Here is a 22,612-nt window from a genome sequence, read left to right as displayed (position 1 = left end):
TCGTATTTTTTAAATTTTTTTGGTGGTACTGGGGTTCCTGGAAGCCCTTCTACTTCCAGGCTACACTCCCAGACCTATTTTATACTTTTTTATTTGGAAACAGGGTCTCTTAAGCCAGCGCGGCTGGCTTTGAACCTGCGCGATCCTCCTGTCTCCCCACCTCCCAAGCACGGGGATTATAAACGTGCACCACCACGCCCGGCCTCTCTTGTATTTTTTGTATTCGGGATTAAACCCAGGACCAGGGACATTGTCTTAGCTACACTCCAGCTCTTTTTACTTTGAAACAGGGTCTCATTAAGTTGCTAAGAGTCCAAGTGGCTGAGGGTGGCCTCAAACCTGTAATCCTCCAATCTCAACTTCCCAAGTACTGAAAGTACAGGCATGTGCCACAATGCCCAGCTTTCTTGCTTAAATATTTAAACACAACACAGTTGACTCAACAGTTCTGTAACTACAGATCACAAATTTCAACCAATAATGGGACAATATTTCCTTTAAATTTCCATATAACTCTTGAATGGATGGAATAGATTTGCTTACACTGCTAATTATATCTAATATTATTCTACATTTATAATATTTAGTATAAATAATCAATAATTTGGTCCATTATTTTAAAAGAGCAAGTTGAGCCGGGCGTGGTGGCGCACGCTTGTAATCCCCGCGCTTGGGAGGCGGAGACAGGAGGATCGCGCAGGTTTGAAGCCAGCCGCGCTGGCTTAAGAGACCCTGTTTCCAAAAATAAAAGTAAGTCTGGGAGTGTAGCCTGGAGGTAGAAGGGCTTCCAGGAACCCCAGTACCACAAAGAAAAAAAAAAAGCAAGTTGAAAGGGAGTCTCATATTATTTTCACATGTGTAGCAATGCATAGCATTTATAATATTTAAATCAACAAGATAACAGAGAGTCATGGATTCTCAGTGAGTATAAAATTTTACTCTAGTGTGAACAAATGGACTATTACAATATTCAGAATCAAGTCTGTGGACAATGTTTCTTTAGCCAGTAATAAATATAGTCTAAGTGTCTGTTAAAATGTAAGAATGTTTTATGTCCTACCTACATTCATACATAGCTACCATTGAACATGCAGGTTATAAACTGGGCGTGGTAGCTTAGGCCTGTAATCCCAGTAGTAGGGAGGCCGAGACAGGAAGACTGCAGGTTCAAGGACAGCCTCAGCAATTTAGCTATCGAGGTTGTCAGCAACTTAGCAAGACCCTATTTTGAAATAAAAAACTTTAAAAAGGGCTCGGAGTATAGACCAGAGTAAAATGCTTAGGTTAGCTTCATGTCTGTGATTTTCCTGTCTCAGTCTCCCAGGAACTAAAATTAGAGGCATGTGTCCCCATGCCCAACTGTCTTTCCAATTCTAATGCCCATGTTCTTCTAGCACAACATATTGTATATACATCTTTGGCATGCTCATTGTAAAAGATTATACTTAAAAATGTACTTAGTTCAGGTCAGTAGGGTGTTAACTAAAGGCCAATGAGTCTCAACTAAAAATTGGACAAAGGCTCAATCATGGCAATAACTTACTTATCTCTAAATTTCTAAAATAATGAAGGGAGAGGTAAATTTACCATATAATTAACAAAACAAGAAGAATACATTTAATATAATATTGAGTATTACTTAATTACTATTTTATTATTCCTTACAGAAAACACATATTTAAATAAAAGTCCTTAAAAGAATAATCTCATTTAAATTTAAAGCATCATACTATACTTAATGCCTGCCAGTGAATACAACATCACCCATAGACCATATTTACTCTGATACTGAAGTAACAAGGCATGATGGTCTTCAACAAACTGCTTTGATATCACTAAAATGTTTATCTCTGTTCATAAAGCAAATAAAAAGTAGTAATATAACACAACAAAATAAGTAATTAAGTTTTAAGAAAAGTAGTACATGAATACAGTAAACAGATTTCTAAAAATGAGGTTGCCAATATAGTTTTCATCACTTTGTTACATGTAAAAAAGGTAAGGAGACACAAAATTATTGGACTTATAGTTAATGAGGTTTACATTTCTTTCTTTTCTTTTCTTTTTTTTTGTGGGTCTGGGGATGGAACCAAGGGGCAGTCGACCCCCAAGCTACACCCCCTGCCCTATTTTTTATTCTTTAACTTGAAAAAGGGTCTCACTAAGTTGCGGAGGGCCTCACTAAGTAGCTGAGGCTGTCCACAAACCACGATCCTCTGGTCTCAGCCTCCCGAATGCTGGGATTACAAGCGTGCGCCACCACGCCCAGCTATAATGAGGTTTACATTTCAAAGGACAAAACACCCAAAAAGGACAAAACACCTTCTCTATCAAAACAAACATTTTATATAAGAAAGTCCCTTTAAATACTTATATACATATTTCCATATAATACTGTGAATCAAGCCCACAGATATATTTATTTAAATAAGAATTAAATAAATTGCCCAAGATGCTGATTTTCATAGTACAAAGCATTTTAAAGTATGTGAAATCAAAACTTTTGGGTGGCATATTGAATACACTGGTTCCTTAGACAATATTAACAAGCAAACTTTTAAGAATATATTTTCATCTCTAGGTTAGGTAAAGCTTTATTAAATGGTAAATCTTGTAACAGTGCAGAAATAAAGTTCCAAAAACAAGTACATTCAGAAGATCTGTTGTTCAAATAATATTTTTTCAAAGCCGGGTGGAGGAGTATGATAAAATTCACTGAACTGGCAATCCAAAATTGCACTGTCATCAACTGGAGGACAAAATAAAAAAAGACAATAAATTAGGAAAAACACCTTAATTTGATTGAATACACAATTACCTGTTTTGGACTAGGGAATGCAACCTATTTTTATTTTTTATTTTGAAACAGGATCTCACTAAGTTGTTGAAAACCTACCTAAGCCAGGCGTGGTGGCGCACGCTTGTAATCCCCGCGCTTGGGAGGCAGAGACAGGAGGATCGCGCTGGTTCAAAGCCAGCCGCGCTTGCTTAAGAGACCCTGTTTCCAGATAAAAGTATAAAATAGGTCTGGGAGTGTAGCCCGGAGGTAGAAGGGCTTCCAGGAACCCCAGTACCACCAAAAAAAAAAAAAAAAAAAAAGAAAGAAAGAAAGAAAACCTACCTAAGTTACTGAGGATGGCTTTAAACCTGTGATCCTCTTGGCTCAGCCTCCCAAGTGCTAGGATTACTGGTGCGTACCACACGTGACATTCTTAATTTTTAGAGATAAATGCAATACACACACACACACACACACACACACACACACACACGAATGATATAATGTATGGCATTTGCCTCAAAATAATCCAAGGAGGAGAAAGAACAGAAGTACTGGGGGTGGATGAAATCCAATGCATACAAGCTGGTAATTATTTGAAGCTTGGCAATATGTTTCACTATACTATTCTCTTTGCTTTTGTACATTTTTTTGTACATGTTTAAATTTTCTGTTAAAAAATGTAAAGTTTAGCTGGGCGTGGTGGTGCACACTTGTAATCCCAGCATTTGAGAGGCTGAGACAAGAGGATCCTGGTTTGTGGACAGCCTCAGCTGTTTAGTGAGGCCTTTTGTAACTCAGTGAGACCTTGTTTCAAAAAAAAAATTAAAATTAAAAAAAAAAATAGGGCTGGGGGTGTAGCTCAGAGGTTTAAAATGCCCCTGGGTTCAATCCCTAGCACTGAAACAACCAACCAACTACACAATGAATTTAAGTGGTCTTGAGTTATTTCAAGTGGGAAAGAAAAAATTACTGATAAAAGTGTTAAATCATTTTCTCACTCAATAATTTAAGTTGGTGAATTTAAAACCCTCTGGTCTAGCCAGGCATGGTGGCTCACGCCTGTAATCCCAGTACTTGGGAGACAGGAGGATTGCAGGTTCAAGGTTTGCCTTAGCGAGTAGTGAGACTTTCATCAGTAGTGAAGACCCTATTTCCAAATGAGAATTCAAGTTGGACTATGGGTGTAGGTCAAAGGTAGAATACCTCTGGGTTAGGTTCAATCCCCAGTACCATAAAAAAACAAAAACCAAAAAACATGTTTGGTCTAAGGTTATCAAAACTCTTCTAAATCACAATTTCTAGCAGGGCATGGTGGCACAGGCTTGTAATCCAGTACTTGGGAGGCTTGAGACAGGAGGATCACAGGTTCCTGGCCAGCTTCAGCTACTTAGTGAGTCCCTCTGTGACTTAGTGAGACCCCATTTCAAAATAAAGAATAAAAACTAGGGCTGGAGGTGGAGCTTAGAGGTAGAAAGCCCCTGGGTTCAATCTCTAGTACTGTTTAAAACAAAAAAAAAAATCACAATTTCTCTCAGAAGAGTGTTAACATTTTAGGTAAATTTGGAAAGGTAAATTCCCATCCAAAATATTGTTTTCTGTGTGTGAGATACTGGGGATGGAACCTAGGGTCTTCTACCTCCAAGTATACCCCTAGTCCTTTTTATTCTTTGTTTGAAAACAAACTCTTGCTAGGTTGCTGAGGCTGTGTTCATGAACCTGCAATTATCCTGTCCAAATCTCTCAAGTGCTGGTGTTACAGGCATGTACCGCCACACCCAGCTCAAAACAGCTCAAAACAATTACATGCTTAAAAATTTTCTATTAAACTTCCTGGTCATTAAGTCCTTCTAGTGACTGGAAGAAAAGCTTTATAAATTCAATAAAACTTTTTGGAACTTTCTAGAAAATAAGACTATATGATGAAAAAGGAATGTGGTTATTACATATTTAAGTATAATCATTGTACTTACCAAGTTTTTTTAAATATGTGGGGAATAAATATTATCCTTAATTCTACAAAAAGGGAATTTAACAGCCTCCTGAGAACATTTCATATAAAAAGGTCCTTATTAACATCCTATCCAGACTTATAATAGTTATAAAAATCATATAGATAGCAAAGCAAAGATTAACATACATCTAATAATATATGAGAAATATTTTATCTTACCATAAACAACTGGATACACTGTCCCTCGTATACCTGATGCTGGACAATGCATGTTCTTTCCATTCAAATATACATTTAATTCCACATGGTCATATGTAATACCCTATAAATAAAGGAAAATATTAAGAAGTATAAAAACATAAATGTTCCATAAAACTCAGAATAGCCAAAAAGCACCAACTGGGAAACAAAAAGTACTAAGCATAGGGTCGAAACAAAAAGTTCTAAGCATAGGGTCACAGTAGTTTTCTTTCTTTCTCCTTCCTTCCTTCCTTCCTTCCTTCCTTCCTTCCCTCCCTCCCTCCCTCCCTCCCTCCCTCCCTTCTTTCTTTCTTTCTTTCTTTCTTTCTTTCTTTCTTTCTTTCTTTCTTTCTTTCTTTCTTTCTTTGGTCTGGGGATGGAACCCAGGGGCATTCGAGCTCTGAGCTACACCCCCTGCCCTATTTTTTATTCTTTATTTTGAAATTGGGTGTCACTGAGTTGCAGAGGGCCTCACTAAGTAGCTGAGGCTGTCCACGAACCGCGATCCTCCAGGTCTCAGCCTCCCAAGTGCTGGGATTACAAGTGGGCACCACCACGCCTGGCTCCACAATAGTTTTCATTAAGCCTTTACAATTTGGTAGAATTCTACTTGAAGTGAGCTTTCAAAAAAAAGTTAGTGATAATATAAGGGAAAAGGTCAGGTCAAATCTCTAGAGTAAAAACATAGACAAAGTTTAAAGCTTGGCATTATTATTTGGATAGTCTGGATCTGATACTTTGAATAAAAAGTGACATAAATGCTGTATAGATAAACAGAGACTTTTTAAATTCATAAAAGAAATTTGCAGCCGGGCGTGGTGGTATACGCTTGTAATCCCAGCATTCAGGAGGCTGAGACCTAGAGGATCGCGGTTCGTGGACAGCCTCAGCTACTTAGTGAGGCCCTCTGCAACTCAGTGAGACCCGGTTTCAAAATAAATAATAAAAAATAGGGCAGGGGGTGTAGCTTGGAGGTCAAATGCCCCTGGGTTCCATCCCCAGACCCGCAAAAAAAAAAAAAAAAAAAAAAAAAAAAAAAAATTTGCTCTCAGCTGGGCGTGGTGGCGCATGCTTGTAATCCCAGCACTTGGGAGGCTGAGACAGGAGGATTGCACAGGTTCAAAGCCAGCCTCAGCTATTTAGTGAGACTTACAGCAACTTAGTGAGACCCTGTTTCCAAATAAAATATAAAAATAGGTCTGGGAGTATAGCCTGGAGGTTAAAAAAAAAAAAAAATCCCCTGGGTTCCACCCTCAGTACTACAAAAAAAAAAATTATCTCGAGTTGGGTGTGGTGGCACATGCTTGTAATCCCAGTATTTGGGAGGCTGAGACAGGAATATCATGGTTTGTGGACAGACTCATCTACTTAGTGAGGCCCTTTGCAACTTAACCCTAACCCTAACCCTGTTTCAAAATAAAGAAGAAAAAATAGGAAAGGGGTGTATGTAGCTCGAAGGTCAAATGGCCCTGGGTTACATCCCCAGATCTGTAAATAAATAAATAAATAAATAAATAAATAAATAAATAAATAAAAATAAATATTGCTCTCTCTAGATTTGATCAGGAGGTATCCCTATTTTGTGTGTGTGTGTGTGTGAGAACAGTGAGGTTTTTATTATTAGGGCATACTATCACTGTTTTTAGGTTGTAAATAAATGTCTTTATACAACTTATTTCTGAGAACAATGCATTTCTGAATCTCTTTATCCTGCTCTCAAATGTGTCAAGTATATTACCAAAGTAAAGTCAGTATTTACAATTAAAAATGACTGGCATCAAGTTAAACAGTAGAAATGACAACTCAAAATATTAAAAAAATAGATTATAAATATATTACTTTTATGTACTACTGATAAAAATCACAGTAATAATAAAAATAATTGTTATTAAAATGCTGGAAAACATATAAGGCAGCCCATATTATAACCAAGGCTTGTTCTAGGCTCTTCATATTTACTCATTTAATCCTCTCAACAAGATAGGTATTATTATTCCTATATTGTGTGCGTGTGTGTGTGTGGGAGTATTAGTAGCTGAGGCTAGCTTCGAACCCGTGCGATCCTCCTGCCTCAGTCTCCCAAGCGCGGGGATTATAAGCGTGCATCACCACACCCGGCTTGTGTGGGAGTATTAGGGATTGAATCCTAGTTAGGGTTCAGGAGGCATTCTGTCTCCAAGCTACACTCCCTCCCAGCCCTATTTTCTTTTAAAGTTGCAGAAAAGAGAAGATCAAACAATAACTAAAAGTCTTAGGTTTGGGGATGTGGCTCAGAGGTAGAGCACTTGCCTACCATGTGCAAGACCCTGGGTTCAATTCCCAGCAACATATACACACGCACGTGTGCGCACGCAGTATTCCCATACCCTTCTTCAATCTTTCTAAAATTCTTTATCTTTCTTTAATTCAATAGTCTGGATTTCTCTTGTCTGGATCATCTTATTATTAGAAACTTCCCTCATACAGATCTCTCACCTGGAAACTAGTGCCAGGAACCCATGATTCTGGGTAGAAGGGTGCCTGGCTACCTGAGCCTGCAGGAGGCTATTCTCAATTACAAGCTGACAGCCTGGTCTCTGTAGGAAGGGATTTGATAAATAGGAAAGAAAGTGTCCAGAAAAGATGGGGGTGGCTTGGTAAAGAGTTAAAATATATCCCTTTGGAAATAAAATAGAGAAATCTTAATAACGTGTTATTATTCTTACTTAAAAAACAAAGCTTTCCACAATCAAGTCTTAAGATGTTAAAGGATTCTGAAAGTGAAAGAAGTTTAATTAGATTAAGTATAATGAAGAGAGATACCTATAAATATCTTAACATTCATAACAAATTAAGTAGTAAATATGAACATTTTCTCTAAGAGATCGGTCTCAAAAATAGCTAACATTTTCAAGTAGGAGGTCAGCAAACTTTTAAAATTGTGAACCAATGTTTCTCTGATGTGACAGAAGTAGAAAATATTGCTCAAGAGCCAACCTGTCACTAATGCTCCCAAGTAGAAATAAGGGTTCACCCTGATGCCCTGGATGTTCCACCTCATTAGATACCATCAGGGCTTTGGAATCCAAACCACAAACTCCCAGGCAAAGCTCTATCTACACAAAGCAGCTTGAGCTTAATTTACAGTGGACAGCAGCTCTCCTAGGACACTCACCACCACGTCTCCCTCCTGTGGAAGGCTGTTTGCTGGCAGCCTGTTTTTCTCTTCGTTGTTGTGATACAGGGCTCCATCGTTCCTCATCACCAAACTGTGCATATCTCGACCAAGAGGAATCTGATTCAGGTTAACCTTCTGAGTTGCAACACCAATGCCCCAGATTCCTAAACACACAACAATTAAATGCCTCCAAAATCTAAAGAATACAAATAAAAAGAGCTCCCCCTCCCCAGTACTAGGGATTGAATCCAAGGGCAGTCTACTTCTGAGCCACACCCCTAGACCTATTTTTTATTTTGAAACAAGGTCTCACTAAGCTGAAGATGGCCTCACTAAGTACCTGAGGCTGGCCAGGAACCTAGGATCCTCCTGTCTCAGCCTCCCAAGTACTAGGATTACAAGCGTGCACCACCACACCTGGCCAAAGACTTGTTTTTAAAAAGAATACAGACTTTTTTTCCTCCAAAACTGGGGATTGAACCCTGGGGCACTCTACCTCTGAGCTGCACCTCCAGCCCTATTTTTTATTCTTTATTTTCTTGAAACAGGGTCTTACTGTGTTGCAAAGGGCCTCATTAAGTAGCTGAGGCTGTCCACAAATCATGATCCTCCTGTCTCAGCACCCAAATGCTGGGATTACAAGTGTGCGCCACCATGCCTGGCTCCAAAAACTTTTTTTTTTAATGAAGAGAAGTGCCCTACTATCATTAAACTGTTTTCTGTGTATCTTTTTTTAAGAAATCTTTTAAAAGTGGTTTACAAAAGGTTTGATGTATTCTACAGATGAAGCTCAGCTTGGAAGATAAGAAAATGGGCCCTGGAGTTACATAACCAAGGTTTAAATCCTGGACTTGGATATGTCATCATGGGCAAATTACTTAACCTCTCTCTGTTTCCTATCTGTGAACTGTGGAGTCAAATAGTACTTGCCTCACAGGGTTAGAAAAAGATACAGCATAATCAGGGAGTGGTGGCGCACGCTTGTAATCCTAGCATTCAGGAGGCTGAGACTGGAGGACGGTGGTTCACGGACAGCCTCAGCTACTTAGTGAGGCCCTCCGCAACTTAGTGAGACTCAGTTTCAAAATAAAGAATAAGCTGAGACAAGAGGATTGCACAGGTTTGAAGCCAGCCTCAGCTACTTAGTGAGGCTCTCAGCAATTTAGTGAGACCCTGTTTCCAAATAAAATAGAAAATAGGTCTGGGAGTATAGCCCGGAGGTAGAGAGGCCCTGGGTTCTACCCCTAGTACCACTAAATAAATAAATAAATAAATAAATAAATAAATAAATAAATAAATGAATAAATAAATATAGAAGGAAAGAAAGAGTAAAAAAAAAAAAAAAAAACCCAGGGCAGGGGTTATAGCTTGGATATGAAATACCCCTGGTTCCATCCCCAGACCCACCCCCACACACAAAAATTATATATATATATTACAGCATATTCCAGGTAAAGCATCTGAAATAGTGTTAAGTACCAAAAAAAAAAAAAAAAAAAAAAAAAAAAAAGGGAGCTAGGCGTGGTGGTGCATGCTTGTAATCCCAGCACTTGGGAGGCTGAGACAGGAGGATCGCACAGGTTCGAAGCCAGCCTCAGCTACTTAGTGAGGCTCTCAGCAACTTAGTGAGACCCTATTTCCAATTAAAGTATGAAATAAGTCTGGGAGTATAGCCCGGAGGTAGAAAAGCTCCTGGGGTTCCACCCCAAGTACCACACAAAAAAAAGGGGGGGGGGTAAGTAAATAGAATATTCCCCAAATGATAGCTATTATCATGATTATTATTTTTTTAAAGATATGATAAATGCTACAGTGCTGGGGATGTAGCTCAGTGGTAGAGTGCTTGCTTAGCATGCTCCTGGGTTTGATCCCTAGCATTGCAGTTAAGAGAAAAGCTCTTTCCAGTGGGAAGGAGAAAAATTACTGATAAAGTGTTAAGTCATTTTTTCACTCAATACTTTAAGTTGATGAATTTAAAACCCTCTGCTCCAGGCAGGCATGGTGGCACACGTCTATAATCCCAGTACTTGGGAGGTTGAGACAGGATGACTGCAGGTTCAAGGACTGCCTCAGCAAGTAGTGAGACTTTCATTAACCTAGTGAGACCTTGTTTCTAAATAAGAATTCAAATTGGACTGTGGGTATAGTTCAAAGGCAGAATACCTCTGGGTTGGGTTCAATCCTCAGTATCATAAAAAAAAAGTTTGGTCTAAGCTGACATTTGAAGCAGGCACTTCTCCTCTTAACACATGAGAATACCTAAAGCTCTGGGTATTCTACACATGGAAGAAGGTTTGAAGACAATGTTATTGATATATTAATTTTTCTAGATTTAGTGAGATTATCAAAAAAGTGCATGTCTGGACCTCATCATCTTGGCCTCTGAAATAATTTGACCATACATTTTATTTTCCAAAGTAAGATAACTATGAGAGTGATAGGAGGTGACAATACTCAATTCACAGGACAATACTTGCACACTGAGCTCTGCAGCCTCTACTCTTAAAGAACTGTGCACAGCTGGACGTGGTAGCCCATGCTTGTAATCCTAGTACTTGAGAGGCTCAGACAGGAGGACTGCAGGTTCACAGCCAACCTTGGCAACTTAGTAAGGCCCTCTGTAATTTAGTAAGACCCTGTTTCAAAATAAAAGAATAAAATAGAGCTGGGGGTGTAGTTCAGAAATAAAATGCCCCTGGGTTCCATCCTCAGTACCACAAAAAAAAAAAAAAAAAAAGAAAAGGAAAAAAAAAAAAAAGAAAAAAGAACTGTGTACAACTGCCTCAAGCATCAATGCAGGATCAACATTACAGCTCCAAAAATCTATTGTTGAATATCCACCATTAGGGATATAATTGAAGATAGTATCTTTTACAGAAAATCCACATTAAAATTTTTATTAGATTTAACTATAATTAGTGACTATATTTAATTTTAATTAATGTTAGATTTAGTTTAATCTAATTTTATTAGATTTAAAGCTGGAACTATTTGCTTCTATTTAGAAATAAATATGTACTGCTTAAGATTATAGTAACCACTTTGCAGCCAATGAACTGACTTAAAATGAAACAGGACAGATTTAGGTCTATTCCATTCACTTAAGAAAATCAGAGCCAGGTGTAGAGGCACACTCCTGTAATCCCAGTACTTGGGAGGCTGAGACAGGAGGATCACAGGCTCAAAGACAGCCTCAACTACTCAGTAGTTCCTGTTCCAATATAAAATATTTAAAAGGACTGGGAGTGAGTTTGGAGGTAAAATGCTCCTGGGTTCAATCTCCAGTACCACAAAAACAAAACAAACAAAAAACAGGAAAAAAAATCAGTATTTAAAAACTAATATAGAAAACAAGCCTCAGAAGGCTATTTTATATTATTCAAGGAGTTGAGTAATAGGAGATTCATTTACTCCTACCATTAGAGAATCTATATAGCTTATATGCCTGATCTAATAAAACAGTGAATCTAGAATCCCTTTACTAATGCTAGCATCTTACATTTATCCAGCATTTCCCACGTTTAAAACACTTTCATACACAGTTCCTGTGAGGGAGGGCAAAAAGGCAACTCCTATAATCTCCATTTTGTAGAAGAGAAAACTTAATCTAACTTAACAAAGCTAATTCAATCAGTATCACAAAACAAGAAGTAGAAAGCTTATTAGGGCTTCTTTTTTTTTATTGAACCCAGGTGCATTGTACCTCCATGCTACACCCCCAGCTCTATTTTATATTCTTTATTTTTTATTTATTTATTTATTTTTTGGTGGTACTGGGGTTCCTGGAAGCCCTTCTACCTCCAGGCTACACTCCCAGACCTATTTTTACATTTTTATTTGGAAACAGGGTCTCCTAAGCCAGAGCACGGCTGGCTTCGAACCTGCGCAATCCTCCTGTCTCTGCCTCCCAAGTGCCGGGATTACAAGCGTGCGCCACCACGCCCGGCGTATTCTTTATTTTTGAAACAGGATCTCACTAAGTTGCTGAGGGACTCACTAAGTAGCTGAGGCTATCTGAGAACCTGCAATTCTCCTGTCTCTGCTGAGATTACACGCATGCACCACCACAACCGCTTTTATTAGGGCTTCTAAGAGGGCTTTTTTAAAAAAATCACTTCTTGAATCTTTTTCATTTTTCAATTGGGACTTTTTAAAAAAAATTTTATTGGTGCATTATATTCATACATCATATTGGGGTTAAAAACTTGTGTGTACATACATATACACATCATTGATTTTTTTTTTTTTTTTTTTTTGGTGGTACTGGGGATGGAACCCAGGGGCTTTCTACCTCTGGCTATACTCCCAGACCTATTTTATATTTTATTTGGAAACAGGGTCTCACTAAGTTGTTGAGAGCCTCACTAAGTAGCTGAGGCTGGCTTCGAACCTAGCAATCCTCCTGTCTCAGCCTCCCAAGCGCGGGGATTACAGGTGTGCACCACCACACCCAGCCACATCACTCATTTAACCCCTACCCAATTCCCACCCATTCCCTCCCCATCCATCCTTCCCTTGCTTGGCTTAGTGGTTGACTTCGAAATGTTTAAGTATGTTGTGTGTTTTAGAGATTTTCCTTCTTCCCTCAATTGGGACTTTTAATAGTAAACATTGTTATACTAACCTGTGGACTGGATTTTGAACTCAAAGTAGCTTTTGTTTTGATGTAAAGGTGCACTGGCTAAACAACCTCCTGTTCCACATATTCTTTTTCCATTTTTTACAATAACAACATCTGTTCCTAAGGAAAAAATGCAAATATCCAACAATTAGGGTTAATTTGTTCATTTCTAACTCTAAGTCCAAAGAAATAGGGATGTTTTAAGTACTTTGAAATACAGAAATACTGATAAATTATTTAAAATATTTATTTTTCTGAGAGAACATCTGTATATAATAGTCATTTGTAACTATAAGTCTTGCTTAATTAAGCTATTTCAAATAAACTATAATAACTATATTATACTGAATATTTAAAATACTTGTAAGTTAGAAATAGACTAACACCTTTAATTTTAGCCAATAAACAAATGTAATGATTTCATAATTTTTTTTTTTTTTTTTTTTTTTTTTTTTGTGGTACTGGGGTTCCTGGAAGCCCTTCTACCTCCAGGTTACACTCCCAGACCTATTTTATACTTTTTATTTGGAAACAGGGTTTCCCAAGCCAGCGCGGCTGGCTTTGAACCTGCGCGATCCTCCTGTCTCAGCCTCCCAAGCACGGGGATTACAAGCGTACTCCACCAGCCCAACTCATAAATCTTTTAAGACAAAATAGACAAAAAGCTTTAGTAAACTGGTAACAGTTTTCAATTTTATACGAATCAATGAAATAAAAACCAGCAGAATGAGCCGGGCATGGTGGCACATGCTTGTAATCCCACGATTGGGAGCCTGAGACAGGAGGATTGCAAAGGTTCGAAGCCAGCCTCAGCTACTGAGTGAGGCTCTCAACAACTTAGTGAGACACTGCTTCCAAATCAAAAATACAAAATAGGGCTGGGAGTATAGCCTGGAGGTAGAAAGCCTCTGGTTCCACCCCCAGTACCACAAAAAAAAAAAAAAAAAAAAAAAAAAACCCAGCAGAATGTCTAAGACACTATAATAGTACTAGTCAAGTAATAATGTGAATCTAGACGAGAACACACATTGATGTTGAAATAGCTAACACCAAAAAATGCTCATTTTAGAATTTTAAAATGTTTATTAAGGCAGCTACTGTCAATCACATGGCATGTAAGTGAGGTCTTAACATCAATAAATGCCCTTTATCCTCGAGAAAAATTTTAGTTTCAGCACAAACAACATTTAAAGATGAGAGTAATGAAAATACTGTCTTTTGCTAATACAGATTTGTTTCTGAAACTTGGTTTAAGAAAGTGTGTACATCAAAGAACATGAAGAGTCTAACATAACTGTCATATGTAACAAATATCCTTTAACACTACAGCATGGAACTGCCCAAACCAATGTTACCACCACTACCAGCATATTGATTGGTAAAGAGTATACAAGCCAAGCAGATCTAGAGATTAGAATTGTGTGGGGCTCCTCCAGAGAAGGTTAAATAAAATTAGAGGATAGTACTAAAAGGCTTAATTCATATTATTCATATGAGAAAAATAATTATTTGGGATAAATACATAAGAAAAATGCAAAAAATAACAGATTCTATCACAATTCTAAACTTGGTTGCTTTAAGAAAGATACTCTCTATCTATAATCCCAGTACTTGGGAGGCTGAGACAAGGATCACAGGTGTGAAGCCAGCCTCAATAACTTAGCAAGGCCTTCACAACTTAGTGAGATTTCTGTTTCAAAATAAAAAATAAAATAGAGCTGGGCATGGTGGTGCACGCTTGTAATCCCTGCGCTTGGAGACAGAGACTGGAGGATCGTGCTGGTTAGAGACTTCTGTTTCCAAATAAAAAAATATAAAATAGGTCTGGGAGTGTAGCCCGGAGGTAGAAGGGTTTCCAGGAACCCCTGCCACCAAATTAATTAATTAATTAATTAATTAAACTAAATAGGGCTGAGTGTGCAGCTGGAAGGTAGAATGCCCTTAAAATGTCCTCCCTGATGGCAAAGACTCTGTCATATCAGGCATCTAGCAGATAGTCAGCAAATAATTGATTGAGAAATAAATAAATGAATAAGCTGTTCTCAGCACTCCGTAGTGGATATGTGCTTATCTGTGTTCCCTTTCAAAACAAGTTTTCATTACTTACAACTGAAAGTATCCTTAGTAAAACATTCTCAAGGATCATGAAAATAAATGGTATTTTCCTTTAATTGACAATGCTCTGTGGTTCCTCCACACATTCTAAAACCTTTTAATATGAGCTTCTATAAAAGATAATTTTTAAGTTTTTATTTCATCCTAAGGTGCCATATTAATGAAAGAAAACTAAGGCACAGTGGCACATGTCCCATAATCCCAGTACCTGGGAGACTGAGACAGGACTAGAAGTTCAAGGTCAGCCTGACCAATTTATCTAGACTCTGTTTCAAAATAAAAAAGGGCTTGTAGGTAGAATTCCCTTGGGCTCAATCTCCAGTACCCACCCCCCAAAAAAATCTCAAAACATAAGCCTATTCTTTTATTTCAGTATCATTTATTTCCAAAGCATCCGATTATGTATCAAGATATATTATACAGAAAGATGAATATATTCAGAGAACATTTTGGGAGTGATATTTCTTTTTGGATTTTTTTTTTTTTTTTTTTTTTGGTGGTACTGGGGTTCCTGGAAACCCTTCTATCTCTGGGCTACACTCCCAGACCTATTTTATACTTTATTTTATTTTTTTTTTTTTATATTTGGAAACAGGGTCTCTTAAGCCAGCGAGGCTGGCTTCGAACCTGCGCAATCCTCCTGTCTCCGCCTCCCAAGCATGGGGATTACAAGCGTGCACCACCACACCCGGCACTGGGAGTGATATGAATCATTGGGGAATCACTTTAAGCTTATTTCACTTTTCTTTATTAAGTACAAAGTCTGTATCTGGATCTATGTGATTTTTTCTAGTTTTATTCATTTCTAGTACTGCTTGGAAAGTCAAGGCAATTTTTAGTATAGCCAGAGCACCATAGAAACACCACCAGTGTATGTTTTAAGAAATATCAGAAATTTCCAAATGAGTAGCACCCTTCACAAAGTAGCTACCTTGGAAGGCATTCATTTCTAAAATGTCAATTCATAATCAAAAGCAGAAGATACGGCACCAATAAATATATTTATGGAAACTATGCCACAGAAAATATCAAAATAAGTGACTTGCAAGGTGTGGTGGCACAGGCTTGTAATCCCAGTCTTGTGGGGCTAAGACAGGAGGATCACAGGTTCGCAGTAAATCTCAGTAACTTAGTATGGGCCTCTGCAACTTAATGAGACCATTTCAATACAAAAGATAAAATAGGGCTGGGGGTGTAGTTTGGAGGTAGAATGTCCCTGGGTCCAATTCCCAGTACCACACAAAAAAGTGACTCCACTGAAAGAGGTATCATTTAGATACGAAATAAACAGACTTTTTTTTTTTTTTTCGGTACTGGGGTGGAACCCGTGAGCATTCTACCTCTGAGCTACACCCCAACCCTATTTTTTATTCTTTATTTTGAAACAGGGTCTTTCAGAGTTGCAAAGGGCCTAAGTAGTTGAGACTGTCTGTGAACTGCGATCCTCTGGTCTCAGCCTCCCAAACGCTGGGATTACAGGCTTGCGCCACCACGCCCGGCATACAGACTATTTTCTTAGAAGTAAGTAAAATAAAAATAAAAATAAGCAAAGCTGGGCACAATGGCTGTGCCTGAAGTTCTAGGTACTCTGGAGGCTGAGATGAGAGGACTCTAACTCTCGAGCCCAAAAACTGGAACCCAGCCTGGGAACCCAGAAAGATTGTCTCAATTAAAAAAAAAAAATCACATTCTTCACACTATTTACATAATCTTTCACATATCCAAATACATGCGTATGGCCCATTGTACTACTCTTATTTTCAGCTAAAGATCAAGTCATGCTTGAAACTCTTCTCACTCAACAGCCTTCTCCTCTTTCATTTTATCAAGGTCCTCAAATTACACTTCTCTGTGAGTGAAGAATTTGAATTTACTGGAAGGCAGGTTAAGAAAAAAACTCCCCTGCAGGTAGAAAATTTGGGGATGATATCACTGTATCTCATTCACTTAGCTGAAAGATGCTAGGCAGCTTCAGAGAAAGACAATCATGGTGGAATAGTTACTACTGACCAGTTCTTTCTAGAGAAGAGTCCAGAGGAAAAGAATGCTCTACAGAGTAAACTGAAGAGAGGAAGAGCTGTGGCTGCTCATAAGCTTCAAAAGCTATGTAAACACTGTCCTCTCTGGTATTCCCAGCACTTAAAACAATGTCTGCCATCAGTGAGTGAGTAAATAGAATGGAAATGTATTCGGAGGGAAATTACAGGATCTGAATATCCACTGTCTATAAATGACAATAAAAGCAATTTAAAGATATTTACTTATTTATGTACGTATTGCAGTTCTGTACTACACTTGAGAGGGGTTTTTGGAACTGGGATTGAACCCAGAGGCATTCTACCTCTTTGCTAAACCCGCAGCCCTGTTTTATTTCTCCCAAGTACTGGGATTACAAGCATGCACCACCATGCCCGGCCACTTGAGAGATTTAAGAATTGAAAGTACTATAAATACCCACGGACAAAATGTTTTTAAACAATTTTATCATTTAGTATGTGTTCTAGAAATATTAAAATATAATGGGCAGAGTTTTCCCACAGTTACCAAGAATTTGGACAGAAGAGAGTTCTGTTATAAATATTAAGAATTGCCTTTGTTATTTCAATGCACTATCCTTTAGACAATGAGATGTGGGAAATATCAAAAGTGCAGAGATACCGGGCGTGGTGGCGCACGCTTGTAATCCCAGCATTAGGGAGGCTGAAACTGGAGGATTGCAGTTCGTGGACAGCCTCAGCTACTTAGTAAGGCCCTCCGCAACTCAGTGAGACCCTAAAAAATAGGGCAGGGAGGTGTAGCTCAGAGGTCGAATGCCTCTGAGTTCATCCCTAGACTTAGACCAGCAAAAAAAAAAAAAAAAAGTGCAGAGATACATTTAAAATAAGACACTCAAAAAAAAAAAAAAAGGAGAGTACTTTAATTGAAATAATCACATTGGGAAATCTCTCCTGATAGGACTATATTCCAGACGCCTGGAACTATATCGGAAAAGTCTAAAAAGAGAAGTACAAGAGGTGGTATAAGGCACAAAATAGGTGGCACAAGAGGCGACAGAGAAGAGGAAATGTTAGATGAGAAGTTATATGGTAATTTGGGATTGGCATGAAAAAACGCAGATGCAAAGGAGCAAAGTGTGGGTTTATTTTGCAATAATTCCCTGACCTGTTGGGAAGAGGCCGGTCCAATGGATTACACTGCTTCGACAGTGACTCAGGAGGAGCGCAGCAATGAGAGGTTTTAGTTTTGGTCGAAATGGCAAGTTCTGACCTGAGGGGCGACTTCTGTGATCTGCTTTGACTTTAGGAAATGAGGGGGGAATTACTTCCAATAAAACCGGCTTCACCCCGTAAGTGATGGGGCTGGAGAAGCGGCAGCGCGGCGCGGGGCGGGGACGCCGCGCCGGCCGACCGGGCAGAGGGGCCCGCGCCCGCCCGAGCCCGGAGGCCGCCGCCGGGCGCGCGGGGCCGAGGGGCGGCGGGCCCGGCGGGCCGTTGGCGCTGGGGACCGAGGCCCTTACCCATGTGCTGCGTGTCCAGCTGCACGGCCGGCATCTCCTTCAGGGGGATGTGGCCGGTCCCGCCGTCCCTGCAGCACCGCAGGCAGCACAGCACCGAGGCGGCCATGGCGCAGAGACCGCCGCTCGGCCGCCGCCGCCGCCGCCCTCAGCCCGCAGCGACCCCGCCCCCAGCGCCGCCCGCCGCCCGCGCGCGCCTGCGGAGTCGGGACCGAGCGCCGAGGCCGGCACAGCGACGCCCCTGGCCGGGAGGCGCAGCGCAGGCGGAGGCGAGGCCGGCCCGGAAGGAGCGGAGCGCCGGTGGGCGGGCCCTGCGTGGTGGGCGGGGATAGCGGCGTGACGGCCCGTGGGGAGGGGGGCTGGTGTGGGCGTGGCGACGCGAGGGGCGTGGCGCGCCGAGAGGCTGCGTGCGCCTGCGCGCCGAGTGGTGTTTCCCTGGGGCGGCCTCGAGCCCGCCCTCCACCCCGACTGGAGGGTGGCTCTCGCTCTGCGCTGTCGCGGGCTCTTGGGTATTGTAGATTTTTTATTTGTCGCTTTTTTTTTGTTTGTTTTACACCGGGGATCGAGCCCAGGGGCGTTTTACTTCTGAGACACACTCCCAGCCCTATTTTATTGGGAAACAGTCTCGCTAAATTTTGTACTAGCTATTCTCGAACCCGGGATACTCCAGTCTCAGCCTCCCAAGTGCTAGGATTACGGGCGTGCGCCACCACGCTGGGCTTGTTTTTGTTTTTATTTTCTAAGACAGAGTCTTGTTCTGTTGACTAGTCTGCTTTCGAACTACTGGCTCAAGCAATCCTCCTGCCTCAGCCTCCTGAGTAGCGGGGACTACAGGTGCTACCTGCCGGGCTGGAAGCTGTGTTTTAAATACTGAGCCGTTCTGCTTAGCCATTATTTTTATGGGCCGATTGACAGAAACAGATCGGTCTAGGAAGGAGGAGCTAGTAAAGACCCCGGAGCTCAACCCCAGGGACCAGGGAGCAGTGCCAGGACGCAGAGCCTCCGTACCCTCCGCGGCTGGCTTCTGAGGAATTCACCCGCACAGGGTCAGGACTCCTGGGGCCCCGGGGCGGGGGTCGGCCTCTCCCAAGCTCACCTACACGGTGCTCTGAGGTTCCATCAAGTGTGAAGGGAGCCGGAGCCTGTAGAAAGGCGCTGGGTCTCTCTGCTCCTTACTCCTTCCACTTCGAGGGCCTACGTGGCAGTCTCCTGATATCTCCTCCTCCTTCATTCTCCCCCCATGGTACATTTTCAACCTTCAGGCGTGCTTGGCCTCCAGAGATAGTCTGGAAAGACTCTAGAATTAACCTGACTCCAAGCTCGGTTTGGAGATCAGGTTTCCATCCGGAAAGCTTCTCTAGGGTCCATCAAGACCTGGGAAACCAGATTTATAATCCCGTTTTAAATAATGGCTTCCCATACATAACTCGTTAGTCACCTGTGTGTCGTATCTTTTTTGGAGGATTCTTATGCAAAGAATGAAGGAAAATTTTTCAGGACCCTGGATCTTTTTTCTGTGTATACAAATGATGTTTTCACTGCAATAGTAAGGAAAATCTCCCATGTTTTGTTCTTTGAGATTTAGCTACCATAGAATTAATAACCAAGATGATTATTAAACTGATTGATGGTTAACCCTGCCCCTACTATACCTATGAAGTCCTTAATTAGTTTAACTATTTGTTTTGTGTGGTACTGGGGATCGACCCAGGTGCAGTCTACTTTTGAGCTACACCCCCGGCCCTATTTTATATTTTATTTGGAAACAGGGGTGGGACTACAAGGTATGCCACAACGCCCAGTCCTATGAATTTTCTCTTTATAATTTTTTTTTTTTTTTTAGTACTGGGGATGGAACCCAGGGGCATTGTACCTCAGAGGAGTGGCACCCTCAGCCCCCCTTTTTTTTATTCTTTATTTTGAAACAGGGTCTCACTGAGTTGCAAAGGGTCTCACTAAGTAGCTGAGGCTGGCTTCATACCTGCGCAGTCCTCCTGTCTCAGCCTCCCAAATGCTGAGATTACAAGCGTGAGCCACCATGCACGGCTTCTTTTTTACACATGAAATTTTATTTCGTTGAAACCTTGACATTATTCTGGAAACTTGGATAGTGTTTTCTCCTACCCCCCCCCCAGGGGAGAAAAATACTGCATAGAATGTTGGAAAGACAATTTTTTCTACCTTTATATTATAGGCATTCTTTTCATATATATAACTGAATTTCTGCCAGGTTTCAAGATTGATAGTGTCCCCATTTGTGTGTGTGTGTGTGTGTGTGGTACTGGGGGTGGAACCTAGGGGCTTTTCTACCTCTGGGCTATACTCCCAGACCTATTTTATACTTTAATTGGAAACAGGGTCTCACTAAGTTGCTGAGAGACTTGCTAAGTAGCTGAGGCTGGCTTTGAACCTGCACAATCCTCCTGTCTCAGCCTCCCAAGCTCTGGGATTACAAGCGTGTGCCACCACGCCCGGCTCTATTGTATCCATATTGTAGATTAAAAAAAAAAAAATAAGCTTAGAGGAGTTGAATGGCACGCAATTTTAGATTGAGAAATGTACAAGGTAGGACTCAAAATTCACCAATCTGACTTCCTGATTCTATTTGCTCCATCAGATTGTGATGCCCCTTCAATTTGGAAGTTCTAGCTGACTTGGTGGCACACATCCATAGTCCCAGTACTTGGGAGGCCCTGACAGGAGAATCACAGGTTCACAACCAGCCTCAGCAACTTAGTGAGGCTCTACGAAACTTAGTGAGACCTTGTTTCAAAATTAAAATAGATCTGGGCATGTAGCTCAGAGATAGATGCTCCCTGGGTTCCATCCCCAGTAGTATAACCCAAAAAAAGTCTTAAGTTCTTCCTTTTAGTTAACATTACAGTCCTCTAAAAAGTGCTCTTAGTTAAAAGTGCAGACTTGCACTTTATTTTTGTTTGTCTTATTAACCTCCATGTTGTATAAAGCTGCCACCACTCACGTATAGACAGTAAATTAAATGAAATTGTTTCAAGGTAAAATTTTTGTTCAGAAATTATATTAAAAGTAATTTGTATATTGCCGGGCATGGTGGCGCACACTTGTAATCCCCGCGCTTGGGAGGCAGAGACAGGAGGATCGCGCAGATTCGAAGCCAGCCCCGCGCGCTGGTTTAGGAGACCCTGTTTCCAAATAAAAATGTAAAAATAGCCGGGCGTGGTGGCGCACGCTTGTAATCCCCGCGCTTGGGAGGCGGAGACAGGAGGATCGCGCAGGTTCGAAGCCAGCCGTGCTGGCGTAAGAGACCCTGTTTCAAAAAAAATATAAAATAGGTCTGGGAGTGTAGCCCGGAGGAAGGAGGGCTTCCAGGAACCCCAGTACCACCAAAAAAAAAAAAAATGTAAAAATAGGTCTGGGAGTGTAGCCCGGAGGTAGAAGGGCTTCCAGGAACCCCAGTACCACCAAAAAAAAAAAAAAAGTAATTTGTATATTAAATATGTAATAAACACACAGGCCATTTAAGTCAGTAACATCTGCAATGAAGAGCCAGGCTGAATGTGTCTGTGAATAGGCCATTAATGCAGAGAAGCAGAAGTGCCTTGGTCTTTTCTAGCTGGAAAAGTAATTTGCTGGGGCACAGCCAAGTGCACTTTGCCCGCCTGTGGTGACCCAAGCCTACTCAGCAGAAGAAGCAAGCAAAACCGGTTAGCTCCTGAAACAGAATTCCTGGTCTTGGCAGATGAATGCCCTCCACGAGCTCAAAGACTTTCCTTCTTATATCTGAGATTCTATTTTCTTCTCATTATTACTTTCAAATGAGTTAGCCTTTCTTTTTGAAAAGCACAGTGTTAAAGATATTTTGACAGTCTTCGCAGCTATCACTTTAAATAACAATCACAAAGCCTACAAAAAGTTTCTCAGTAGTAAGAAAGTCATTTATCTAAGTCAAAAGCAATAACAAAGAATGATTACTGGGGTGGGGGTTTGTCTGCTCCAATGACATATGCCAGGAACTAGAGAACTGATAGGACAATAATGTAAAGCATGTGTTTAAGACGTGAGTTTATCATCATGCTCAGGATTTTTTTAAGTGTTTTTTATAACAGGCAGAGATGTCCTGTTAGTGAATTTCACACTCAGCACAGGGTCATGCAAAATGGTTTCTTTCTTAAAAACTCATTAATCAGTTATTGAGCCAAACATTTTTTTCTTGGAATAAACCAGACCACATTTCCAATTCCTTTTTTTTTTTT

The 22,612-nt window shown here is 40.6% G+C and overlaps 1 protein-coding gene across 2 annotated transcripts; it reads right to left on the bottom strand.

Annotated features, from left to right (window-relative positions):
* Positions 1-2,651: 2,651 nt before the first annotated feature.
* Positions 2,652-18,489, bottom strand: SPRYD7 (SPRY domain containing 7; the record flags this gene model as incomplete). 2 transcript variants are annotated; one of them, XM_080689830.1, is made up of 5 exons in its annotated part: positions 2,652-2,749; positions 4,953-5,055; positions 8,128-8,294; positions 12,755-12,871; positions 18,384-18,489. In XM_080689830.1, 5 exons carry the CDS (start codon positions 18,487-18,489, stop codon positions 2,652-2,654), a joined length of 591 nt encoding a protein of 196 aa, XP_080545956.1. The 2 variants fall into 2 exon arrangements, with proteins under 2 accessions (XP_080545956.1, XP_080545957.1); XM_080689831.1 differs by lacking the exon at positions 12,755-12,871.
* Between the last annotated feature and the right edge of the window lie 4,123 nt (positions 18,490-22,612).

This window comes from Muscardinus avellanarius (genome assembly GCF_963383645.1).
Source record: "Muscardinus avellanarius genome assembly, chromosome: 2".
In the NCBI taxonomy this organism is placed as follows: domain Eukaryota; kingdom Metazoa; phylum Chordata; class Mammalia; order Rodentia; family Gliridae; genus Muscardinus; species Muscardinus avellanarius.
This window is presented reverse-complemented; position numbering and strand designations above follow the sequence as displayed.